Here is a 22,751-nt window from a genome sequence, read left to right as displayed (position 1 = left end):
CTATGCCAAGAAATATGGAAGACAATTTCCTGGCCAACTGACTGGAGGAGATCCATATTTATGCCTATTCCCAAGAAAGGTGACCCAACTGAATGCAGAAATTATAGAACAATACCATGAATATCACATGCAAGCAAAATTTTCCTGACAATCATTCAAAACTGGCTGCAGCAGTATATTGACAGGGAACCTCCAGAAATTCAGACCAGATTCAGAAGAGGACATGGAACGAGGGATATCATTGCTGATGTCAGAAGAATTCTGGCTGAAAGCAGAGAATACCAGAAGGATGTTTACCTGTGTTTTATTGATTATGCAAAGGCATTCAACTGTGTGGATCATAACAAATTATGGACAACATTGCAAACCATGGGAATTCCAGAACACTTAATTGGGTCCATGAGGAACCTGAACATAGATCAAGAGGCAGTTGTTCCGAAAGAACAAGGGGATACTGTGTGGTTTAAAGTCAGAAAAGGTGTGTGTCAGGGTTGTATCCTATCACCATACCTACTTAATCTGTATGCTGAGCAAATAATCTGAAAAATTGGACTATAGGAAGAAGAACAAGGCATCAGGATTGCAGGAAGACTCATTAACAACCTGCCTTACGCAAATGACACAACCTTGTTTGCTGAAAGTGAACAGGACTGGAAGCACTTACTGAGGAAGATCAAAGACCACAGCCTTCAGTATGGATTGCACCTCAACATAAAGAAAACCAAAATCCTCACAACTAAACCAAAAAACAACATCATGATAGAGAAAATATTGAAGTTGTCAAGGATTTCATTTTACTTGGATCCACAATCAACACCCATGGAAGCAGCAGTCAAGAAATCAAAAGTTATATTGCACTGGGCAAATCTGCGGCAAAGGACTTCTTAAAAATGTTGAAAAGCAAAGACCTCCCCTCAAAGATTAAGGTGTGTCTGACCCAAGCCATGGTATTTTCATCATATGCATGTGAAAGCTGGATAATGAATAAGGAAGATGGGAGAAAAATTAAAGCCTTGGAATTGTGTTGTTGGGGAAGAATATTGAATATACCACGGACTGCCAAAAGAATGAACAAATCTATCTTGGAAGTAGTAAAACCAGAATGCTCCTTAGAAGCAAGGATGGAGAGACTGGGTCTTACACACTTTGGACATGTTGCCAGGAGGGATCAATCTCTGGAGAAGGACATCATGCTTGGTAAAGTACAGGGTCAGTGGAAAAGAGGAACACCGTCAACGAGGTGGATTGACACAGTGGGTGCAACAGTGGGCTCAAGCATAACAAAGACTGTAAGGATGGTGCAGGACTGGGCAGTGTTTTGTTCTGTTGTGCACAGCTTTGCTATGAGTTCAACCCACTCGAGGGCACCTAACAACAACAACATCTTAAGCCACCTATGGATTTTGAAAATCAGACTCAATATTGACAGCCATGGACATTGGGCACATCTTGAGAATTCAATGTAAGAAACACTGATATTGAAAGCGGCAGAACACTTTTAATTTATGTCAGACATGCATGGCAAGATGATTTGATGGACGACTTTTTGTGTTGTTTAAATTTAACTTCGCACTCAAGTTGCTTAGATATTTTTACAGAATTAGAAACCTGCATTGTTGGTCAATATAAATTAATCTGGAAAACCTGCAAAGGAATCACAAGTGAAGGAAGAGCATACGGAATTGGAAAACATAGCACAGTCATTAAATAACTGTTACAATCTACTAATAATGATGCTATGTGGAATCATTGTTCTAAGCATGAAGGAGCTTTGGGATCCAGAGAAATTCTACAGAAACTCATGGGTGTGTTAAAACATGCAGTAAAATTGTTAATTTTACAAAAAGTAGCTCACCGAGTAGGCTACCTCTTGAAACACTTTGTTCAGAGATTGGAACTAGTCATACCCACTTGCTGTATCATACCAAAGTTCATGTTTTGTGATTGGGTCAGCGAAAGAGGACTTTTGTGTCCATTAATTTCCAGAAGGCAACCTTCACATCTTTGTTCCTCCGGCTATAGATGAGGGGGTTCAGCATGGGGTTAACCACTGTGTAGAATACAGAGGCCACTTTGTCTGCTGAGAGTTTTTGGAGTTAGGCACACAGTAGAGGGAAAGGATGGTCCCGTGGAAGATGGTGATGGCAGTCAGGTGGGAGGCACAGGTGGAGAAAGAAGGCTTTGCGACGTCCACTGGCAGATTGGATTTTTAGTACAGTCACAAAAATAAAAACATACGAAGTAAGAATGATTAGTAGTGTACTCACCTCATTGAAGGTGGCAAACCCAAGAAGCAGACTTTGGGGAATGTGTATATCAGAACTAGAGACAGCTATGAGAGCAGTATACTCACAGAAAAAGTGGTTGATTACATTGTGACCAGAAAAGTCTAGAAGGAGAGCATAGCAAAGGAGTACCAAGGGGCCAAACATCCCCCACAGATATGAGCCAGCCACCAGCAGGGCACAGAGTCTTTGTGACATGGCCACTGTATAGAGCAGAGGATTGCAGATGGCCACTAAGTGGTCATAGGCCATCACTGCCAGCAGGAAGGACTCAGTCACCACTGCAGTGCAGGACAAGAAGAACTGGAGCATGCAGCTAAAGTAGAAGATGCTTTTGTCTGCCATGACCAAGTTTTCAAGTAGCTTTGGAGTAACGATAGAGGAGTAACAAAAATCAACAAAAGAAAGGTGACTAAGGAAAAAGTACATGGGGGTGTGAGATTTGGGGTTAATCTTGATGATCACTATCATCCCAAGATTCCCTACCACGGTGACAATGTATGTGATCAGAAACACAAGGAAGAGAGGGATCTGAAGCTCTGGGTAATCTGTGAATCCCAAGAGGGCAAAGGTTGTCTCCACACTCAGGTTTCTTTCAGCCATTGTCACACTTCCTTTCAATGGAAAGAGATGAGAAGAGAGAGTTGTTCCTGCCAAAAGAGAAGATGTGGGGAGTGAATGACAAATGTGTTATGATTTGTTCTGGTAGAGAAAAGATAACATGAAGAAACAGTTATTGGAACTAGTTCTCTCCATGTAGAAAATGCCTCACCCAAATAACTGCAATGTGTATACCAAACCAAGCTGATGTCTAAAATGTCAAAGCATTTCCATTGTCTTTTGGGATATTGGAATATGGGTTTCCTATAAGTACTTATGATATTGAGTGTATAGGAGTTATATTTACACACGAGTTAACTTTATCCTTGGATGCGCACATTAGATAGTAGCATCAAACACACATAACTGGTACTGAGCAAACTTTTTCACATACCTACAGCACATAAGCTAGTGAGATTCTGTGAAAAAAATGTAAAATTTTTGCCTCGAGAAACAAAATATGCTGCTGCGTTTTTTTGCCTATATACTCAAATTAAATAAAATATTTAAAGGAATATACTTCTAAGTTTAAAATAAGATACCAGACAACCTAAGAAGAAAGCAGAGTGATCTCATTCCTAAACCAAAACCCACTGCCGTCGAGATCTCATTAGCACTTTTTAATCCATGCGGGCTACTACTTCTGTTGAATTGCTTAGTTGCCCAGTGGTTGACGCTAAAGAGGGCAATGACTTCCTTTTGACCTGAGAGGTATACCCACTCTATTAGAGTTTATGGCTTAATTTATCAGTTAAAGCTTAGCTTCTATCATAGCCCAGGCATTATACATACATGAGGAGCCTTGGTGGAGTAGTGGTTAGGAGTTTGGCTGCTAACCAAAAAGATCAGCAGTACAAACCCAGTAGCTACTCCTTAGAAACCTATGGGACAGTTCTACTCTGTCCTATTGGGTCAATATTAGTCCAAACCAACTTGATGTGAACGGGTTTGGTTTTGGTTTGGGTGGAGTAGTGGTTAAAGCTGAAAGGCTGGCAGTTCAAACCCCCAGCTTCTGGAGGGAGAAAGGTGTTGTAGTCAGCTTCCATAAGGATTTACAACCTTGGAAACCATATGGGGAGTTCTGCTCTCTACCATATGGTCGCTAAGAGTTGCAATCTACTTGATGACAACAGACACATAGATGTGTAAGTATGCATATGCATTCATAATACACACATGCATACACGCACATATGCACACATGTGTACATGTGTATATGTATATATTTTAGAGGTTCCGAGATTTATCAAATTAGAGTTACAACAGGACTAACCAGAAAGTTATGTTTGCATATGAATTGCAGCTTGCTTAGTCAATTCTTTCTTATAAAAAGTTTATATACCAATTTAAGGTGCATATAAAGAGGATATGGGAAAATATCCATTTTCAAGTAAAAAATTTATTCTATTCTTTGTGAAATTCCTGTCAATGGATAATAAAGCCAAATATGTCCATGATTATTAAGTTCTTTCCTTAATATGATTGGGCATAGACTTAACAGTTTTAGTGACTTAACATTGGAAAAAAAATCAAAGGACGTCCTATTATCATATCAGGGAAATAATATTTTCACTATTTCATTAAAAAAAAAAACCTGAGGCAACTCACCTGCTGCAGAGAAACAGGCCACCACTGTAAGCTGAGTATTTCGGGAGCACCACAGCGATTACATCTACCTCTACAGCCCTTGGGACTCCAACTCTGGGGAATCACTAGCAACTATGCCTCAAGCCAATTAACTAAGACAAGAGCCAGGTTCTTTGTACCATCGTCAAAGACTGGAATTTCCTTGTAATCACACAGAAAAGTTGTAGCACGAAGTTGACTACCAGCCTTTATTTGCACATTACTAAATGTCCTATGGAATTAAGACTCGACGGCACTGGGTTTTGGTTGTTTTTTAAGCTAAAGCAGGATTTCTCACATCAAAGGTTCTTACCACATCTGTAATAAAATTGCCTAGGATTCTAGTCTTCTAGGCCCCCAAAACTTCTGAGATCAGAATTCCTAGGAATGGGACTCAACAGTATCCACATTTAAGAAGGAACTTGGGTGACACATAGGAACTTTAAAGTGTAAAAACCACTGCTAAGTGCTAAAATCATGTTGGTAAGATGGTAAGATCCAGTATTTTTTTTTTCCCCTGTCTTCTGTATACTTAACAGGATGCTAGAAATGAGAATAGAATAGTAGATTGAACTCATTCATCCATTAATTCAACACATTTTTTAGCGTCTATCATGCTGATCATTTTATGTTTGCTTCTACCTGTCCGTTTTCTGCTCTTCTGTCTCTTTCTATGTGCTCCTTGGTATGATACACGGAAGATTGATATCAACGTAAGATCCCTTGTTGTTTAGCCGCAGATTATTTTCTCTAAAATGTTGTTACTAAGAGGCTATTGGCATGAGGAAGGAGAGTGTTTGACGTAACAGGCTGAGATTTGTGAGATTCTTAACTATGACTTTTTTTTCACTTTTGTTACCTTGGTTACCCATCAGGACCTTCACATAGAAATCAACATTTTTTCTTCACCCTTGGTGGTATCATGTTTACCATCACTTCCTGTACCATAACAAACATATATGAGGCCTTAAGGAAAGAAATAAAGAACTTGGTTGGAGTTTAGAGATAGTGCCTCCAGGCTCTTAGTGGTAATTCTCCTACATGCATACTCCTCCATAAACCAAACCAAACCCTTGGTGTCAAGTTGATTCTGACTCAGCAGCCCTATAGGACAGAGTAAAACTGCCCTGTAGGGTCTCCAAGGAGCAGTTGGTGGATGCAAACTGCTGACCTTTAGGTTAGCAGCTGTAGCTCTTAACCACTGTGTCACCAGGGCTCCAAAATCCTAGTCAGCTATAATTTTTCAGAATTTTCTGTAACTTTGACATGCACATTGTTTAAAGAGGATTGAAGAATTTTGCTGCTGTTGTTGTTGCTGTTTGTTTTTTAATCATGTACCATGCTAATATGTGTGTCAAACAATTTGAGTTTTATGATTGAATGTTTACTTGCTAAATATTAGATTCTTAGGGCTACCACAAGAAATTACCACAAACTTGGTGGCTTAAAAGACCAGAAATTTATTTGCTTACAGTTCTGGAGGCCAAATGTTTGAAATGAAGGTAATGGCAGGGACATGGTCCCTCTAAAGACCCTAGAAGGAAATCCTTCCTTGACTCTTCCAGCTTCCCATCGGTCCTTGTATTCCTGGGCTTGTAGTAGCGTAACTCCAAGTCCTGCCTTCATCTCTACATGGCTTTCTTCTCTGTGTGACTCTGTGTCCTTGTCTGGTTGTCATAATGAGACTTACTGGATTCATAGCCTGCCCTAAGAGAGTATGTAGGAGTCCTGGTGGCACAGTGGTTAAGAATTTGGCTGCTAACCTAAAGGTGGCAGTTCAAACCCACCAGCTGCTCCACAGGAAAAAGATGTGGCAGTCAGCTTCCATAAAGATTACAGCCTTGGAATTCCTATGGGGTAGCTCTACTCTGTCCTATAAGGTCTCTTTGAGTGGAAATTAATTCTGAGGCAATGGGTTTTAGTGTTAAGAAAATATGAATTTATGTTAATCCTTAACTACATCTGCAAAGAATCTGTCTCCAAAAAGGTTATATTCTGAAGTTCTAGGTGGGTATGAGTATTTTGGGGGGAGATGCTATTCAATCCACTATGCTTGATTCACTTCACGTATGATTCAAACCTATTTTAGTAAAGATTGAAATGACTAAAAATCAAATTATTAGATAACTGGTATGCTGCAATAGATTTAAAAAATTAGATGGGTAAATTGACTAAATAATTTGAATTACCATCTCTTCTAGAAACATTGAATGATTTTTAACATCATAAAGCAAACTCTTTCCAGAAAAATACATAAATCTTCAAGATTGTGTTAGGTGGCTCATGAACTTTCTGACAGTCTCCTTCACATCTTTGTTTGTAGATCAGGGGGTTCGGCATGGGGATGACCACTGTATAAAACACAGATTCTACTTTGACTATGAGCCATGAGGTTTTGGAGTGGGGTACACAATAGAGGAACAGGACAGTCTCATGGAAAATGGCGATGGCGGTCAAGTGGGAGGCATAGGTGGAGAAGATTTTTTGGCGCCCCCCATTGAAAGGCATTTTTATGACAGTTACAGAAATGAAAAGTGTAGCGAAGATAATCACCAGGTTGCTGACCTCATTGAATATGGCAAAGAGAAAACAAAGCACCTGGATGATACAGGGATCAGAGCAGGAGACAGAAACAATAACCGAGTGCTCACAGACAAAGTTATTTATGATGGTAGAGCCACAAAAGGATAATGTCAGGAGAAAATAAGTGAGTGTCAGGGAAGCAACTATACCCCATGCACAGGGCCCACCGACTAATGATGCCCAGAGCTTTTGGGACATGACGACGGTGTAAAGCAGGGGGTTACAAACTGCCACAAAACGGTCATAGGCCATCACTGCCAACATGAATGTTTCTGCAACTGCAAATATACAAGCCAAGAAGAACTGCGTGATGCACTCTGTGAAGGAGATGGTTCTGTCTCCCACAACCAAGTTTTCTAATAGTTTGGGTGTAACTATAGTGGAGTAGCAGAAATCAACAAAAGACAAGTGACTGAGGAAAAAGAACATGGGGGTGTGGCGTTTGGGGTTGATCCTGATGATCACAATCATGCCCAGGTTCCCCACCACAGTGACCATGTAGACAAGCTGAGTTTTGAACCTCCCCTCAAAAAACCGTCCATTTGACTCTAACTCATGGCAACTCCATGTCTTACGGAGTAAAACTACTCCACATGGTTTTGTTGACTGTGATGTTTATGGAAGCAGTTTGCCAGGCCTTCCTTCCAGGAGCTGCTAGGTGGGTTTAAACTGCCATCCCTTAGGTTAGCAGTCAATGACATGTCCAGATCTTTCCTTATATGTCTCTTCATTTTGATCCTTTTTTGCCATAATGAAATTGGAATTGATTTCTGTGTGTCATTTTAGCAAATTCTCAAACCTCAGGGAGCTGTGGGAGTTAACAGGTCAGATGTGAGGGGCCTGCAGACCCCCTAGCTTGCAGCTGATATCTGAGGTCTTGAGGAGACATGGACTCTGGACGATTGTGCTCTTTATCTTTGAGATCTGACCTAACTCTGAGTGGTTAGGGTCAGAAGAAAAAGTGGGTCATAAGAAACTGGTATCACCACAAAAATGAACTATCTGATTTTTTTTTTTTTCTCTTCTTTTCAGGCATCTTTTTTACTCCAGTGGACCTTGTAATACTTTTATGAGCAATTGCTGTTCTAAATTCTGCCTGTTTAAAAGCAAGAATTGTTTTTCTTGTCCTGATCCAAACATTGAGTTATAGAGATGTTCTGTCCTATATCAGAAGTAATTGCAGTTGAAAAGCCATCCCTTTTTAGACAAACAACTCCACCTTTGATCTCAACAAGACACTTATATCAGAGGGGAATTATACCTCATCAGTCCAGTTCCCAAAACTTCTTAGCTTAGATGAATTTGAATTATGAGAAGATCAAGGTCAGCAAAGGCACGAAAGAGGTGCAGATTTACCTATTATAGACATATATTTTATTTATGTGTGTGGAAACCCTGGTGCAATAGTGGTTAAGTACTACGGCTGCTAACCAAGAGGTCAGCAGTTTGAATCCACCAGGTGCTCCTTGGAAACGCTACGGGGCAGTTCTACTCTGTCCTGCAGGGTCGCTATGAGTTCGAATTGACTCTAGGGCAGCGGGGTTTGTTTTTTTGGTTTTGAAGGCATTGTTGTTGTGTGCCGTCCAGTCACTATATTTCATTTTCCCTGGATTAAAATGACAACAGGTTGTCCTATCCTTCCTGCCTTCTCCTGTTTATGCTTGATAACTCATCATGAAAAAAAATGTACCTCTTGTTGAAATATCACTTAAGAAAAGAGCAAGAAGTATTCATAAAAGGAACACACACACACCCACCCACAAACACACACCACTGTATTTTTTTTCCTCCACTATGTAGTTTTTTTTATATATATATATATAGTTGCATACATTAACAAGAACCATTTTCTCCTAAGTTAAAATATTTGATTTCATTTCTCTTGGGTAAATAAGCACTTAGGGAAGAAACTGCTCAATTTTATATAAAGTTCCTGTGTAAGTTCATAAGATACCACTAAACTGTTTTTCAAGTATATTTTACCTGCTACATTTCCATTTGAAGTACATGAATATTCCACCTCATCCGTGTTCACAGGAATATTTGACATTTCTATCTTTTTAACTTTAGCCATTCCATTGGGTAAGTAGTGGTGTCTCATTTTAGATTTAATACACGTTGCACTGATGACTAATGATGCCGAGTAGCTTTTCAAGTGCTCATCGGCTGGTTGGATAACTTCTGTATATGTTCTACATATACATCAATTGTCAGGCGTATATATTGCAAGTATTTTCTCACAGTTTGTGGCTGACCTTTCCTTTTTCTTAATGGTGTCTTTGAAGAGCAGTCATTTTTCATGTTGATAAAATTCATTTTATCAATTTTTAATTCATTCTTTTTGTTCTATGTAAAAAAGCCCTTATGCCAAGTGTTCAAAAATTTTCCTATATTTCTGCCATTTTTAAATTTCTGTTAAGTTTTAACTTTCAATTCAAATTAATATTTGTGTATGGTATGAGGTAAGACCTAAGGTTAATTTTTCAATAGGAGTATCTCATTGTTCCCAAATTATTTTGTTGAAAAAGTATCCTTTCTCCGTTGAAATTTAAATGAGAAAAAATGTATGAGTATATTTGGACACTATTCTATTCCATTGATCTATAGGTATCTCCTTACTCCATTAGCCTATTCTTTTAATTATTCAAATACTTTCTTTAGAAAAAAATGATAAAATGACTATTAGGCTGGTAAAACAATACTTCAATTAAATTGGGTTTCCTAGTGAGCAGGCCATATTTTTTATTTAATAAAGATGAATTCTGCTATTCAGTGTAATAACTATCAAAAGGTTGCCTTGTGTACAAGACACCATAAGCTGAAGCACTTGTTAAAGCCACCTCTAGAGGACAGAATTTCTGTTTAGAATTCTAGGGGAATATCCTGGATTTGTGCATATTTGATAAACTAGGAATTTGATTTACTTTGGGAACACACATAAAAAATTACACCATATATGGTAAAGTATTTTAAAATAATTCACATATATTGCAACAAGTTGAGAATTTTATTTAATTTTTTTAATTTTTGGTTTACATGTGCTTTAGAGCTATTTCACTAAACATTGATGTATGGAAACATCAGGCATCATAAAATCATACATATGCTACTACTGTAGATGTATTAACTCACAGGCTACTGGGTAAAATAATCTGAATAATAAATTATACTATGCGAGTTGAACAATCTTTAGCATAATGAATCAAATTATTTTTGGAATATAAAATACTGAACCTAACAATATCATGGTGATTGAAAAAGGAGTTTTGTTTTAACTAATTTTCTGAATGTGTCCGTCACATCCTTGTTCCTAAGGCTGTAGATTAACGGATTCAATGTGGGAATCACTACAGTATAAAACACAGAATCCACTTTAATTATGAGCCAGGAAGTTTAGGGGTTAGGGATACAGTAGAGGAAAAGGATGGTCCCATGGAAGATGGTGATGGCGGTCAGGTGGGAGGCACAGGTAGAGAAGGTTTTATGGCGTCCACTTGTAGAAGGCATCTTCATGACAGTGATAAAAACGAATACATAAGAAGTAAAGAGGATCATCAGGCTGCTTACCTCATTGATTATGGTGACAATAAAACACAGCATCTCACTGATGTAGGAGTCCAAGCAGGAGACGGAAACAATTACAGAGTGGTCACAGATAAAATTATTTATAATGCTAGACTCACGATAAGTTATTGTGAGAAGAAAGTACGTGAGTGTCAGAGAGCACACTACACCCCATGTGTAGGATCCAGCCACCAGCAGACCACAAAGCTTCTATGACATAGTAGTAGTATACAGCAAGGGGTTACAAACTCCCACAAAACGGTCATAAGCCATCGCCGTTAACATGAATGTTTCTGTCACTCCAAATATGCAAGCAAGACAAAACTGCATGATGCAACCAGAGAAAGAGATAGTTCTGCCTTCCACAATCAAGTTCTCCAGCAGTTTGGGTGTAACTACAGTGGAATAACAGAAATCCACAAAAGACAAGTAAGTGACTGAGGAAAAAGTACATAATCGTGTGGAGTTTTGGATTGATCCTGATAATTATTATCATGCCTAGATTCCCCACCACGGTGACTGTGTAGGTGGACAAGAAAGTCAGGAAGAGTGGAACCTGGAGTCCTGGGTATTCTGAAAAACCCAACAGTATAAACGTGGGTCTGATACTTTGATTTCCTTCGGATAACATGATTCCTGTTGGAGAAAAAACACAAGTTAACTAGGAAGAAGCAGAGAGAGGAAAGAGGTTTCACGTGGTTCTGTGGGGAGTGATATGAAACAGTGAGTCTCAAAGTATGGCCCCCAAATCAGCAACATCAGAATCATTTGGGAACTTATTAGGAGTGCAAATTCTTCAGCCCTACTGCCAACCTCCTAAATAAAAACTCTGAGATGGGACTCATAATCTGGGGTGAAATCAGGGCTCCAGGTGATTTTGTTGCATGCTAAAGTGTGAAAAACACTGGTGTAAAAAATATATAAATGAAGAAAACCTGTTGCCATTAAGTTGACTCAGATTCATAGTGACAATATAGGACAGAGTAGAACTGCCCCTTAGGGTTTTGCAGCTGATCTCTCAACCACTACACCAACGAAATCCAAAACCAAACCCTTTGCCATCAAATAGAGTCCAACTCATACTGAACCTACAGGACAGAGTAGAACTGCCCATAGAGTTTCCAAGGAGAGTTTCTAAGGTCAACCATTAGACCACCAAAGTTTCCACTACAACGACAGGGCTCTCTCTCTCTCTCTCTCTATATATAAAACTTTGGAAGTACTGGTGGTGTAGTGGTTAAGTGCTACAGCTGCTAACCAAGAGGTAGGCAGTTCGAATCCACCATGCGCTCCTTGGAAGCTCTATGGGGCAGTTCTACTCTGTCCTATAAGGTCACTATGAGTTGGAATTGACTCGACGGCAGTGGGTTTTTAATATATTACTCTTTATTATATGTTACTATATATATTACATATACATATAACTATTTAAATGCTAGTCTTTGTTAGTATTATTAATATGAAACTAACCTATACATATAGGGCATAAAAGAAAATTAAAGAAACCAGAATCCAGGGTGGTACAATAAAAGCACAAAGAACCTTTAAAAATTTTAGAATTATTTACTTTTAAATTTTCCACCTTGTCTAGGCATAGCATGGAATTAAATACTTACAGAATTTTTGAGTTGAAATATACCTTAAAATGTATCTAGCCCAACTTTTCACTTAATAGTTCAGATTTCTACACATAACCTCATCCCTGAGATGCTCGTGTAGTCTCTGTCATCAAAACCTCCATCAATGGTACACTGACTCCTGAATATTTTATGGGGTTTCTATTGATTGTTGTGCTTAACTTTTATTATTAATTAAATTTAATTAATTAAAATTTTATAAGTGGTAAAAATTAAAGTAATTTCTTTCTTATGCATATGCATATGTGTGTATACACACACATATATACATATATAGTTTCAAGAAAGCACATCTGTCTTATATTCACCAACAATAATTCCATTAAAAAAAAATTCTACACTGCAAATTATATATTTTCTTAACCAATACGAAGCAAGCCCTCTTTTATGATGAGATAAACTTGGCAATGAGAATAGTAACACACAAAATGACTGTTCCCAGGATATAGACATGAGGCTGAAGCTAAAACACATCAGTGATCTGTCTCAACTTTATAGCTTTGCCTGGACTCAGCCCCAGGAGTGCCTACTTTACATGTACTACAAGTAGCCCCGACACAGAGTATTTGTCGTGAGCGTATTCTTCCCAATAACAAAAGGGACTGGGTAGATACATTTTAAACATCCATTATTGTTCACGCTATTTTAATAATTAAGCTCTCCCTCAACATTTGAACATATACCCTATTTTAACTAGGCAAAACCCTGGCAAGTTAGGGAGATGGCTACTATCTCTGCTACTACTTAAAACACTTATTAGGTCCATAACAAAAAGATACACAGAGAAAACTTTGACGTTGTGCCCTAGCAATTTCAAATAAACTTGTTGAAAACCTATGGATTAGAATTAGGATTTTATTCAAATGGAAACTAGGACGAGGGGAGTTCAAAATCAGCAAACATCTCCAAAGTCTTCTGCCACTTTTCTCTATTAATTCTCAATAGTGTCACCACTGCCACTTTCTGCAACACACAGTATAATTCTCAGGATCATTTCATGCCCTATTGTGAAAATTCAAACAGGTCCAACCATAAAAAGGGATCTATTACATTTTTAATCCATATGAGTTGGTGTTCCATGTTTTCTACCTTAAGAGAAAAATACCGGAAGAGAACTGAACTGACCTGAAACCAGGAGCTTTTGATTAATTAATTTAATGAGGATTTCCTTTTAAGATTAATGAATTTCAGGCATTTTTCTTCTCAGTAATTGAACATTCTTTAAAAAAACTAACAGACCTGAGGTTTGTAATACAAGTGACAGTACATTTAAATGAGTGTGCCAGGAAAATGGCATTTTATTTCCCAGATATAAGAAATATCAGAGATTAAAAAGAAAAAAAAAAAACTGAACCCAAATCCACAGTCCAAAACTTCCCAGTCTCTGGGATTTATATCTGTTGCCATGACCGTGAGTCGCTATGAGTCAGAATCGACTCGATGGCACGGGGGGTTTGGGTTGCCATGACCGTGGAGATATAGACCCCAGAGAATCATAACTAAAACATTACTCAGTGAACCACAAACCAAGCAATTAGTTGAAATTCTCTCTTGTGTCATTGTGGTGGATGTATTTTCTTTAAAATCGTTAAGGATAATTACTGAATCTATTCCATTAGTCTTCTTTTAGAAATTAAATTATTAAAAGAATTCATATTTCCTGAAGAAAACATGAACTACAGAGTTTGAAAAAGGAACATATAAAAAATAAATAGCTGCTATTAAGTGTATTGCATTTGAAATTCTACATTTAAGTTTATAGTGGAGAAATGTGCAAAACTACCTTAACCAAATGATGAAGGTTACCATTATGAGTGATGCCATGGGCATATCATGCACTCCCTGATATGATGTGATGATAAAGGCACTTCTCCTGTGTGAAAGTCTTCCTCAAAACTCAAAATCCCAACTTAATCACAGAAAGCCATCAGGCAAACTTAGATTTGGGGACATTCTATAAGATATCTAGCCAGTGCTCTTTAAGATTTTCAAAGTCAAGAAAAATGAGAAAAAAGTTAGAAACTGTCACAGACCAGATGACACTGGAGAGACTATAGCTAAATGCCATGTGATACACTGAATTAGATCATGAAACAGAGAGAGGACACTGATAGGAAAACTTGTGAGATTTAAACACAGTCTGGAGTTTAGTAATACTAACACACCAACAATCAACACCCATGGAAGCAGCACTCAAGACATGAAATGATGTATTGCATCGGGAAAATCTGTGGCAAAATACCTCTTTAAAGTTTAAAAAGCAAAAGGTCACTTTGATGACTAAGGTGCATTTGAATCAAGCCATTCTATTTTCAATCTATTCATATGCATGTACTCCATGTGTCTGTCATTTGTCATACTGTGGGGGCTTGCCTGTTGCTCTGTTGCTGGAAGCTATTCCACCAGTATTTGAATACCAGCAGGGTCACTCATGGCTGACAGGTTTCAGCTGAGCTTCCAGACTAAGACAGACTAGGAACAAGGACAAAGCAGTCTACTTCTGAAAAGATTTAGCCAGTGAAAACCTTATGAATAGAACTGAAACATTTTCTGATATAGTGCCTGTAGATGAGCCCCCCAGGTTGGAAGGCACTCAAAATACGACTGGGGAACAACTGCTCCCTCAAAGTAGAGTCGACCATAATGATGTGGATGGAGTCAAGCCTTTGGGACCTTCATTTGCTAATGCGGCCTGACTCAAAATCAGAAAAAAACAGCTGCAAATATCCATTAATAATTGGAGTGCGGAATGTATGAAGTATGAATCTAGAAAAACTGGGAATTGTCAAAAATGAAATGAAAAACATAAACATCAACATCCTAAGAATGAGTGAGCTGAAATGGACAGGTATTGGACATTTTGAAGCAAACAATCATATGGTCTACTATGCCGGGAAGGACAACTTGAAGAGGAATGGCTTTGCATTCATCACCAAAAAGAACATTTCAAGATCTATCCTGAAGTACAATGTTGTCAGTGATAGGATAATACCTATAAACCTACAAGGAAGACCAGTTTATACAACTATTATTCAAATTTATGCACCAACCACTAAGGCATAAACAGTATACAAAACATTATAAAGAATGTAGAAGAAAAACTAGATAACTGGGAGCTCCTAAAAATCAAACACTTATGCTCATCCAAAGACTTCACCAAAAGAGTAAAAAGACTATGTACTGACTGCAAAAAAGTTTTTAGCTATGACATTCCTGATCAGCATCTGATCTCTAAAATCTACATGATACTGGAAAACTCAGCTACAAAAAGACAAGTAACCCAATTAAAAAATGGATAAAAGATATGAATAGACACTTCACTAAAGAAGACATTCAAAGAAGACATTCAGGTAGCTAACAAATATATGAGGAAATATTCACTATCATTAGCCATTAGAGAAATGCAGATCAAAACTAAAATGAGATTTCATCTCACTCCAACAAGGCTGGCATTAATCCAAAAAACACAAAATAATAAATGTTGGAGAGGCTGTGGAAAGATTGGAACACTTCTATACTGCTGGTGGGAATGTAAAATGGTACAACCACTTTGGAAATGGATTTGGCACTTCCTTAAAAAGCTATTAATAGAACTACCATACAATCCAGCAATCCCACTCCTTGGAATATATCCTAGAGAAATAAGAGCCTTTACACAAACAGATATATGCACACCCATGTTTATTGCAGCACTGTTTACAATAACAAAAAGATGGAAGCAACCAAGGTGCCCATCAACAGATGAATGGATAAATAAATTATGGTATATTCACACAGTGGAATACTACGCATCGATAAAGAACAATGAGGAATCTGTGAAACATTTCATAACATGGAGGGACCTGGAAGGCATTAAGCTGAGTGAAATCAGTCAGTTGCAAAAGGACAAATATTGTATAAGACCACTATTATAAGAACGTGTCAGATAGTTGAAACTGAGAAGAACACATTCTTTTGTGGTTACCAGAGGGGGGGAGGGAGGGAGGGTGGGAGACGGGTATTCACTAATTAGATAAGAACTACTTTAGGTGAAGGGAATGACAGCACTCAATACAGGGGAGGTCAGTACAATTGGATTAAACCAAAAGCAAAGAAGTTTCCTGAATAAACTGAATGCTTTGAAGGCCAGCGTAACAGGGGCAGGGTTCTGGGGACCATGGTTTCAGGGAACATCTAAGTCAATTGGCATAATAAAATCTATTAAGAAAACATTCTTCATCCCATTTTGAAGAGTGGCGTCTGGGGTCTTAAACGCTAGCAAGCAGCCATCTAAGATGCATTAATTGGTCTCAACCCACCTGGATCAAAGGAGAATGAAGAACACCAAGGACACAAGGTGATTACGAGCCCAAGAGACAGAAACGGCCACATGAACCGGTGAATACATCATCCTGAGACCAGAAGAACTAGATGGTGCCCAGCTACAACTGATGACTGCCCTGACAGGGAACACAACAGAAAAACTCTGAGAGAGCAGGAGAGCAGTGGGATGCAGACCTCAAACTGTCATAAGACCAAACTTAATGGTCTGACTGAGACTAGAAGGACCCTGGTGGTCATGGCCCCCAGACCTGTTGGCCCAGAACAGGAACCATTCCTGAAGCCAACTCTTCAGACATGGATTGGACTGGACAATGGGTTGGAGAGGGATGCTGATGAGGAGTGAGCTTCTTGGATCAGGTGGACCCTTGAGACTATGTTGGCATCTCCTGCATGGAGGGGAGATGAGAGGGTGGAGGGGATTAGAAGCTGGGGAAATGGACACGAAAAGAGAGAGTGGAGGGAGAGCATGGGCTGTCTCACTAGAGGGAGAGTAATTGGGAGTGTGTAGCAAGGTGTATATGGGTTTTTGTGTGAGAGACTGACTTGATTTTTAAACTTTCACTTAAAGTACGATAAAAATTACTAAAAAAAAACTGCAAAAAAAAATTCAACTCTCCTTAGTTTACATAAAAGGATACTGAGCTGCCAACTCTGAGATGATGAGTAATCTGAGGATGCAAAGAGCATTTCCAGACCTCCACATCAGTGTTTTTGTGTTGTATTACATTTCCTTCTGTCTTACAAGGTCCATTCCCTACAAAGTTCTTGTCTGAGCCCGTTTTGATTTCTTTCTTCTGGAAGGTTTAATTTGTTATGTTTAGTGTTTTATTTTTAATTAAAAACCACCAGCAATTTGGTCCACAACTTCCTTATGGCGTTTTTCACTTCCTTATTCCTGAAAGTGTAAATCACAGGATTGAGCAGGGGAGTTACAATGGTGTAAAATATGGCCACCATCTTATCGAAGGAAAAAGCAGATGGAGGTCGGGCATACAGAGATATGCATGGGACAAAGAATAAAACCACAACAGAAATGTGAGATCCACAGGTGGCAAGAGCTTTCCTCTGGCCTTCAGAGCTATGTGTTCTTAGCGAGAACAAGATGACACAATAAGAGATAAGCAACAATAAGAAATTTATGATGCAAATAAACCCACTACTGGCAACCACCAAAAGGCCAAGTATGTGAGTATCAGTGCAGGCAAGCTCCAGTAATGGGTACAAATCACGTAGGAAGTGATTGATGACATTGGGGCCACAGAAGGGCAGCTGGAAAGTAAAGAGAATTTGTATCACAGAATGCAAGAAGCCTCCTGTCCAGGCTACCCCCATCAGGATACCACAGAGCCTCCCGTTCATGAGAGAGAGGTAGCACAATGGCTTGCAAATGGTAACATAGCGGTCATAGGCCATGGCAGAGAGAATAATTATTTCAGCACCAGCAAATAAATATTCAGCAAAGAGCTGGGTCATGCAGCCCTCGAAGGAGATGGTTTTCCTCTCGTGGAGTGAGTCTACAATCATCTTTGGGGCGAATGCAGAGGAATAGCACACATCCAGGAAGGCCAGAAAGACGTACATGGGGGAGCCCAGGAGTGCTGGGCTGCTGATAATGGTCACCACAATCAGCAAATTGCCCCCAACAGTTGCAAAGTAGGAGAACAAAAATATAACAAATCCTATTTTTTGAACATTTGGATTCCGTGAAAGCCCCAAGAGGACAAACTCAGTTACAAAGCTTTGATTTTGCATGATGTCAGAGGAAAAGGCGGAAGCTACCACAGTGACCTTGAAGAATCTGAAATTATGAGAAAGAGATATTTGTCTCAGAATAGTATATGGTATTAACTAGTCATCAACAGGTTGGTGCATCCATAAGCAAAGTTATTTTAAGTGCTTCTATTTTTGTTGAGAATACGAAATTAGAAATTTCTTGAAGGTGGTAGTGAGACATCAGGCAGCATTGAGCTTAAATACTTTAAAATAGAGCTTCTGTATGAGGGAAGGAAAACACTCATATGTGGTAGGGATGAAAAAAAATTTTTTTTAATCTAGGTGCTGACTCTGATTAGTCCATATTGGCTACCAAAAGTGACTTGTTGAGAAGGAGTCTGAAACACATCGAAGCTCTGAAGAAAGGAGGACCGTAATGTCTTACTCTTGCCTGTTACTGGCATGGCAAGGGAACAAGCATGACTTGCAAGGGAAATGCATCTCTCACCTGAAGATTGCCTTACCTACAAATAGAAGAAGAGATAACTTGCAGTTTAAGAGGCACTTGGAAATCATACCTATTCTCTCAAATATTTCTTTATAAGTCTGAGCTGAACTGGACATTTATGGTGAATTAATTAATTCCTTATAAAAAATAAAGGCCTGTGGAAAAGTGCCTAGCTGTATGCTTAGCAAGTAATAAGTTAAGTGCTGGGTTGATCTTTTAATTCATCATTTTAAAATGAAAACAGAAACTGATAAAAAAAATAATACCTACTTCAAAATGTTGTGCTGATGACTAAGTAAGGCAATGGAAGGAAAGCAATTTCTGAGTGCCTAGTGTCTAGGATACAGTCCATGTTAAGTCTTATTATCCATGTGTTACTGGTAACAAACTCATCGTTTGAGAGGTTATATTCAAAAGAATAACAGAGGTAGATTTGGATTTTCTGGCTCCAAAGCCCAAGTTGGTTCCGCTGAATTAATATGGAAAACCAAAAAACCAAAACCAAACCCAGTGCCGTCGAGTCGATTCCGACTCACAGCGACCCTATAGGACAGAGTAGAACTGCCCCATAGAGTTTCCAAGGAGCGCCTGATGGATTCGAACTGCCGACCCTTTCATTAGGAACTGTAGCACTTAACCACTACGCCACCATGGTTTCCTTAATATGGAGAGGGATGAGAACTTTTTTTTTTTTTAGGGAGAACTTCAGAGCAAGGATGGCCTTTTTACAGTCTCCATTCACCTCTGAAGGTTAAAATCTTCTGATTCCTTTGTTCATGCATAAATGAGTTACCTAAAGGCAAAGAAACTGCAAATGATTTATAATCAGAGGGTAATGGCCTTATCATATACATTGTTGTTGTTGTTGTTAGGTGCCGTCGAGTGGTTCGGACTCATAGCAACCCTATGCACAACAGAACAAAACACTGCCCGGTCCTGTGCCATCCTTACAATCGTTGTTATGCTTGAGCTCATTGTTGCAGCCACTGTGTCAGTCCAACTTGTTGAGAATATTCCTCTTTTCTGCTGACCCTGTACTCTGCCAAGCATGATGTCCTTCTCCAGGGACTCATCCGTCCTGACAACATGTCCAAAGTAGGTAAAACGCAGCCTCGCCATCCTTGCTTCTGAGGAGTATTCTGGTTGTATATCTTCCAAGACAGATTTGTTTGTTTTTTTGGCAGTCCGTAGTATATTCAATATTCTTAGCCAACACCACAATTCAAAGGCGTCAACTCTTCTTCAGTCTTCCTTATTCATTGTCCAACTTTCACGTGCATATGATGCAATCGAAAATACCATGGCTTGGGTCAGATGCACCTTAGTCTTCAGGGTGACATCCTTGCTCTTCAACACTTTGAAGAGGTCTTTTGCAGCAGATTTGCTCAGTGCAATGCGTCTTTTGATTTCTTGACTGCTCCTTCCATGGCTGTTGATTGTGGATCCAAGTAAAATGAAATCCTTGACAACTTCAATCTTTTCTCTGTTTATTATGATGTTGCTCATTGGCCCAGTTGTGATGATTTTTGTTTTCTTTATGTTGAGGTGTAATCCATACTGAAGTCTGTGGTCTTAGATCTTCATTAGTAAGTGCTTCAAGTCCTCTTCACTTCCAGCAAGCAAGGTTGTGTCATCTGCCTAATGCAGGTTGTTAATGAGTCTTCCTCTAATCATGATGCCCTGTTCTTCTTCATATAGTCCAGCTTCTTGCACTATTTGTTCAGCATACAGATTAAATAGGTATGGTGAAAGAATACAATCCTGACACACACCTTTCCTGACTTTAAACCAATCACTATCCCTTTGTTCTGTCTGAACAACTGCCTCTTGATCCTTGTAAAGGTTCCTCATAAGCACAATTAAGTGTTCTGGAATTCCCATTCTTCGCGGTGTTATCCATAGTTTGTTAAGACCCACACAGTCGAATGTCTTTGCATAGTCAATAAAACACAGGTAAACATCCTTCTGGTATTCTCTGCTTTCAGCCAGGATCCACCTGACATCAGCAATGATACCCTGGGTTCCACGTCCTCTTCTGAAACTGGCCTGAATTTCTGGCAGTTCCCTGCTGATACACTGCTGCAGCCATTTTTGAATGATCTTCAGCAGAATTTTTCTTGAATGTGATATTAACGATATTGTTCTGTAATTTCCGCATTTGGTTGGATCACCTTTCTTGGGAATAGGCATAAATATGGATCTCTTCCAATCAGTTGGCCAGGAAGCTGTCTTCCATATATCTTGGCATAGATGACTGAGCACCTCCAGTGTTGCATCTCTTTGTTGAAACCTCTCAGTTGATATTCCATCAATTCCTAGAGCCTCGTTTTTTGCGAATGCCTTCAGAGCAGCTTGGACTTCTTCCTTCAGTACCATCAGTTCTTGATCATACGACACCTCTTGAAATGGTTGAATATCGACTAATTCTTTTTGGTATAATGACTCTGGGTATTCCTTCCATCTTCTTTTGATGCTTCCTGCGTCATTTAATATTTTCCCCATGGAATCCTTCACTATTGCAACTCGAGGCTTGAATATTTTCTTCAGTTCTTTCAGCTTGAGAAACACTGAGCATGTTCTTCCCTTTTGGTTTTCCATCTCCAGCTCTTTGCACATATTAATTGCACATGATAATTGCTGGTGATTGGAATGCAAAAGTTGGAAACAAAGAAGAAGGATCAGTAGTAGGAAAATATGGCCTTGGGGATAGAAACAATGCCAGAGATCCAAAGATAGAATTTTGCAAGACCAACGACTTCTTCATTGCAATTGCCTTCTTTCACCAACATAAACAGAGACTATACACATGCACCTCGCCAGATGGAACACACAGAAATCAAATTGACTACATCTGTGGAAAGAGACGATGGAAAAGCTCAATATCATCAGTCAGAACAAGGCCAGGGGCCAACTGTGGAACAGACCCTCAACTGCTCATATGCAAGTTCAAGCTGAAACCGCAGAAAATCAGAACAAGTCCACGAGAGCCAAAATATGACCTTGAGTATATCCCACCTGAATTTAGAGACCATCTGAAGAATAGATTTGATGCATTGAACACTAGTGACCGAAGACCAGACGAGTTGTGGAATGACATCAAGGACATCATCCATGAAGAAAGCCAGAGGTTACTGAAAAGACAGGAAAGAAAGAAAACACAAAGGCAGATGTCAGAGGAGAACCTGAAACTTGCTCTTGAGCGTCGAGCAGCTAAAGCAAAAGGAAGAATTGATGAAGTAAGAGAACTGAACAGAAAATTTCAAAGGGCCTCTCGAGAAGATAAAGTAAAGTATTATAATGACATGTGCAAAGAGCTGGAGATCTATACATACTCATCATAAAACCAAAAAAAAAAGCTGCTGAGGAATCAATTCTGACTTAAAGCAACACTCTAGGGCAGAGTAGAGCTGCCCCCATTGGATTTCCAAAGAGTGGCTGGTGAATTCAAAACGCTGACCTTTGGGTTATCAACTGAGCTCTTAACCATACACGTAATATACATATATAAATTGACAGCAACTGTGAGTCAACCAGACAATTACATCAACTCCTGACTTCATTTTCCATAGGTAGACACAGCTTTGAAGGATGAGTGTGTCCTCCTCACCTGTACACAGAGTAGAAGTTTATCAGTCAAACAGTTTACATAATTATGTTTGATGCACATAGATGAATGTACACTTTTATTCTAAAAGTGAAATCAGGTGGGGGAAGTTTTACAACAAAAAGTGATGCAGTGACATTTCTAAAAATAAAATTTTGGAAGTGTCCAAAATGTTCACTATGAGTAGGAACTGACTTGGTGACACCTAACAACAACAAAGATGAATAAAAGAATAGTGGGGCTTATTGTGAGAATTATCAATGAACTGATTTTGATGAATGTCACTTAGATTAAAGAATAAAATTAAC

At 38.9% G+C, this 22,751-nt stretch overlaps 2 protein-coding genes and 2 pseudogenes across 2 annotated transcripts; all 4 read right to left on the bottom strand.

The window, feature by feature from the left end:
- Window positions 1-249: 249 nt before the first annotated feature.
- LOC135229404 (olfactory receptor 5D14-like) lies at window positions 250-2,909 on the bottom strand (annotated as a pseudogene).
- Window positions 2,910-6,701: 3,792 nt separating this feature from the next.
- LOC100667857 (olfactory receptor 5D13-like) lies at window positions 6,702-9,565 on the bottom strand. Its single transcript, XM_064278999.1, has one exon. It carries the CDS (start codon window positions 7,590-7,592, stop codon window positions 6,735-6,737), a length of 858 nt encoding a protein of 285 aa, XP_064135069.1. The 5' UTR covers window positions 7,593-9,565; the 3' UTR covers window positions 6,702-6,734.
- Window positions 9,558-16,060, bottom strand: LOC111751380 (olfactory receptor 5D13-like; annotated as a pseudogene).
- A 221-nt stretch (window positions 16,061-16,281) lies between these two features.
- LOC100667288 (olfactory receptor 4C15-like) lies at window positions 16,282-18,380 on the bottom strand. The gene has a single exon (XM_064278993.1). The coding sequence runs from the start codon at window positions 18,368-18,370 to the stop codon at window positions 17,450-17,452; it is 921 nt and encodes a 306-aa protein (XP_064135063.1). The 5' UTR covers window positions 18,371-18,380; the 3' UTR covers window positions 16,282-17,449.
- Window positions 18,381-22,751: the final 4,371 nt, after the last annotated feature.

This window comes from Loxodonta africana, unplaced genomic scaffold (assembly GCF_030014295.1).
Source record: "Loxodonta africana isolate mLoxAfr1 unplaced genomic scaffold, mLoxAfr1.hap2 scaffold_29, whole genome shotgun sequence".
NCBI classification, from domain to species: Eukaryota; Metazoa; Chordata; class Mammalia; order Proboscidea; family Elephantidae; genus Loxodonta; species Loxodonta africana.
Note: the sequence above shows the minus strand (reverse complement) of the source record. Positions and strands in the feature narration are given on the sequence as shown.

Excerpts from the sequence above, each read along its gene's own strand:
- LOC100667857 (XM_064278999.1), bottom strand. The coding sequence starts at position 7,592 with ATGGTCACTGTGGTGGGGAACCTGGGCATGATTGTGATCATCAGGATC.
- LOC100667288 (XM_064278993.1), bottom strand. The coding sequence starts at position 18,370 with ATGCAAAATCAAAGCTTTGTAACTGAGTTTGTCCTCTTGGGGCTTTCA.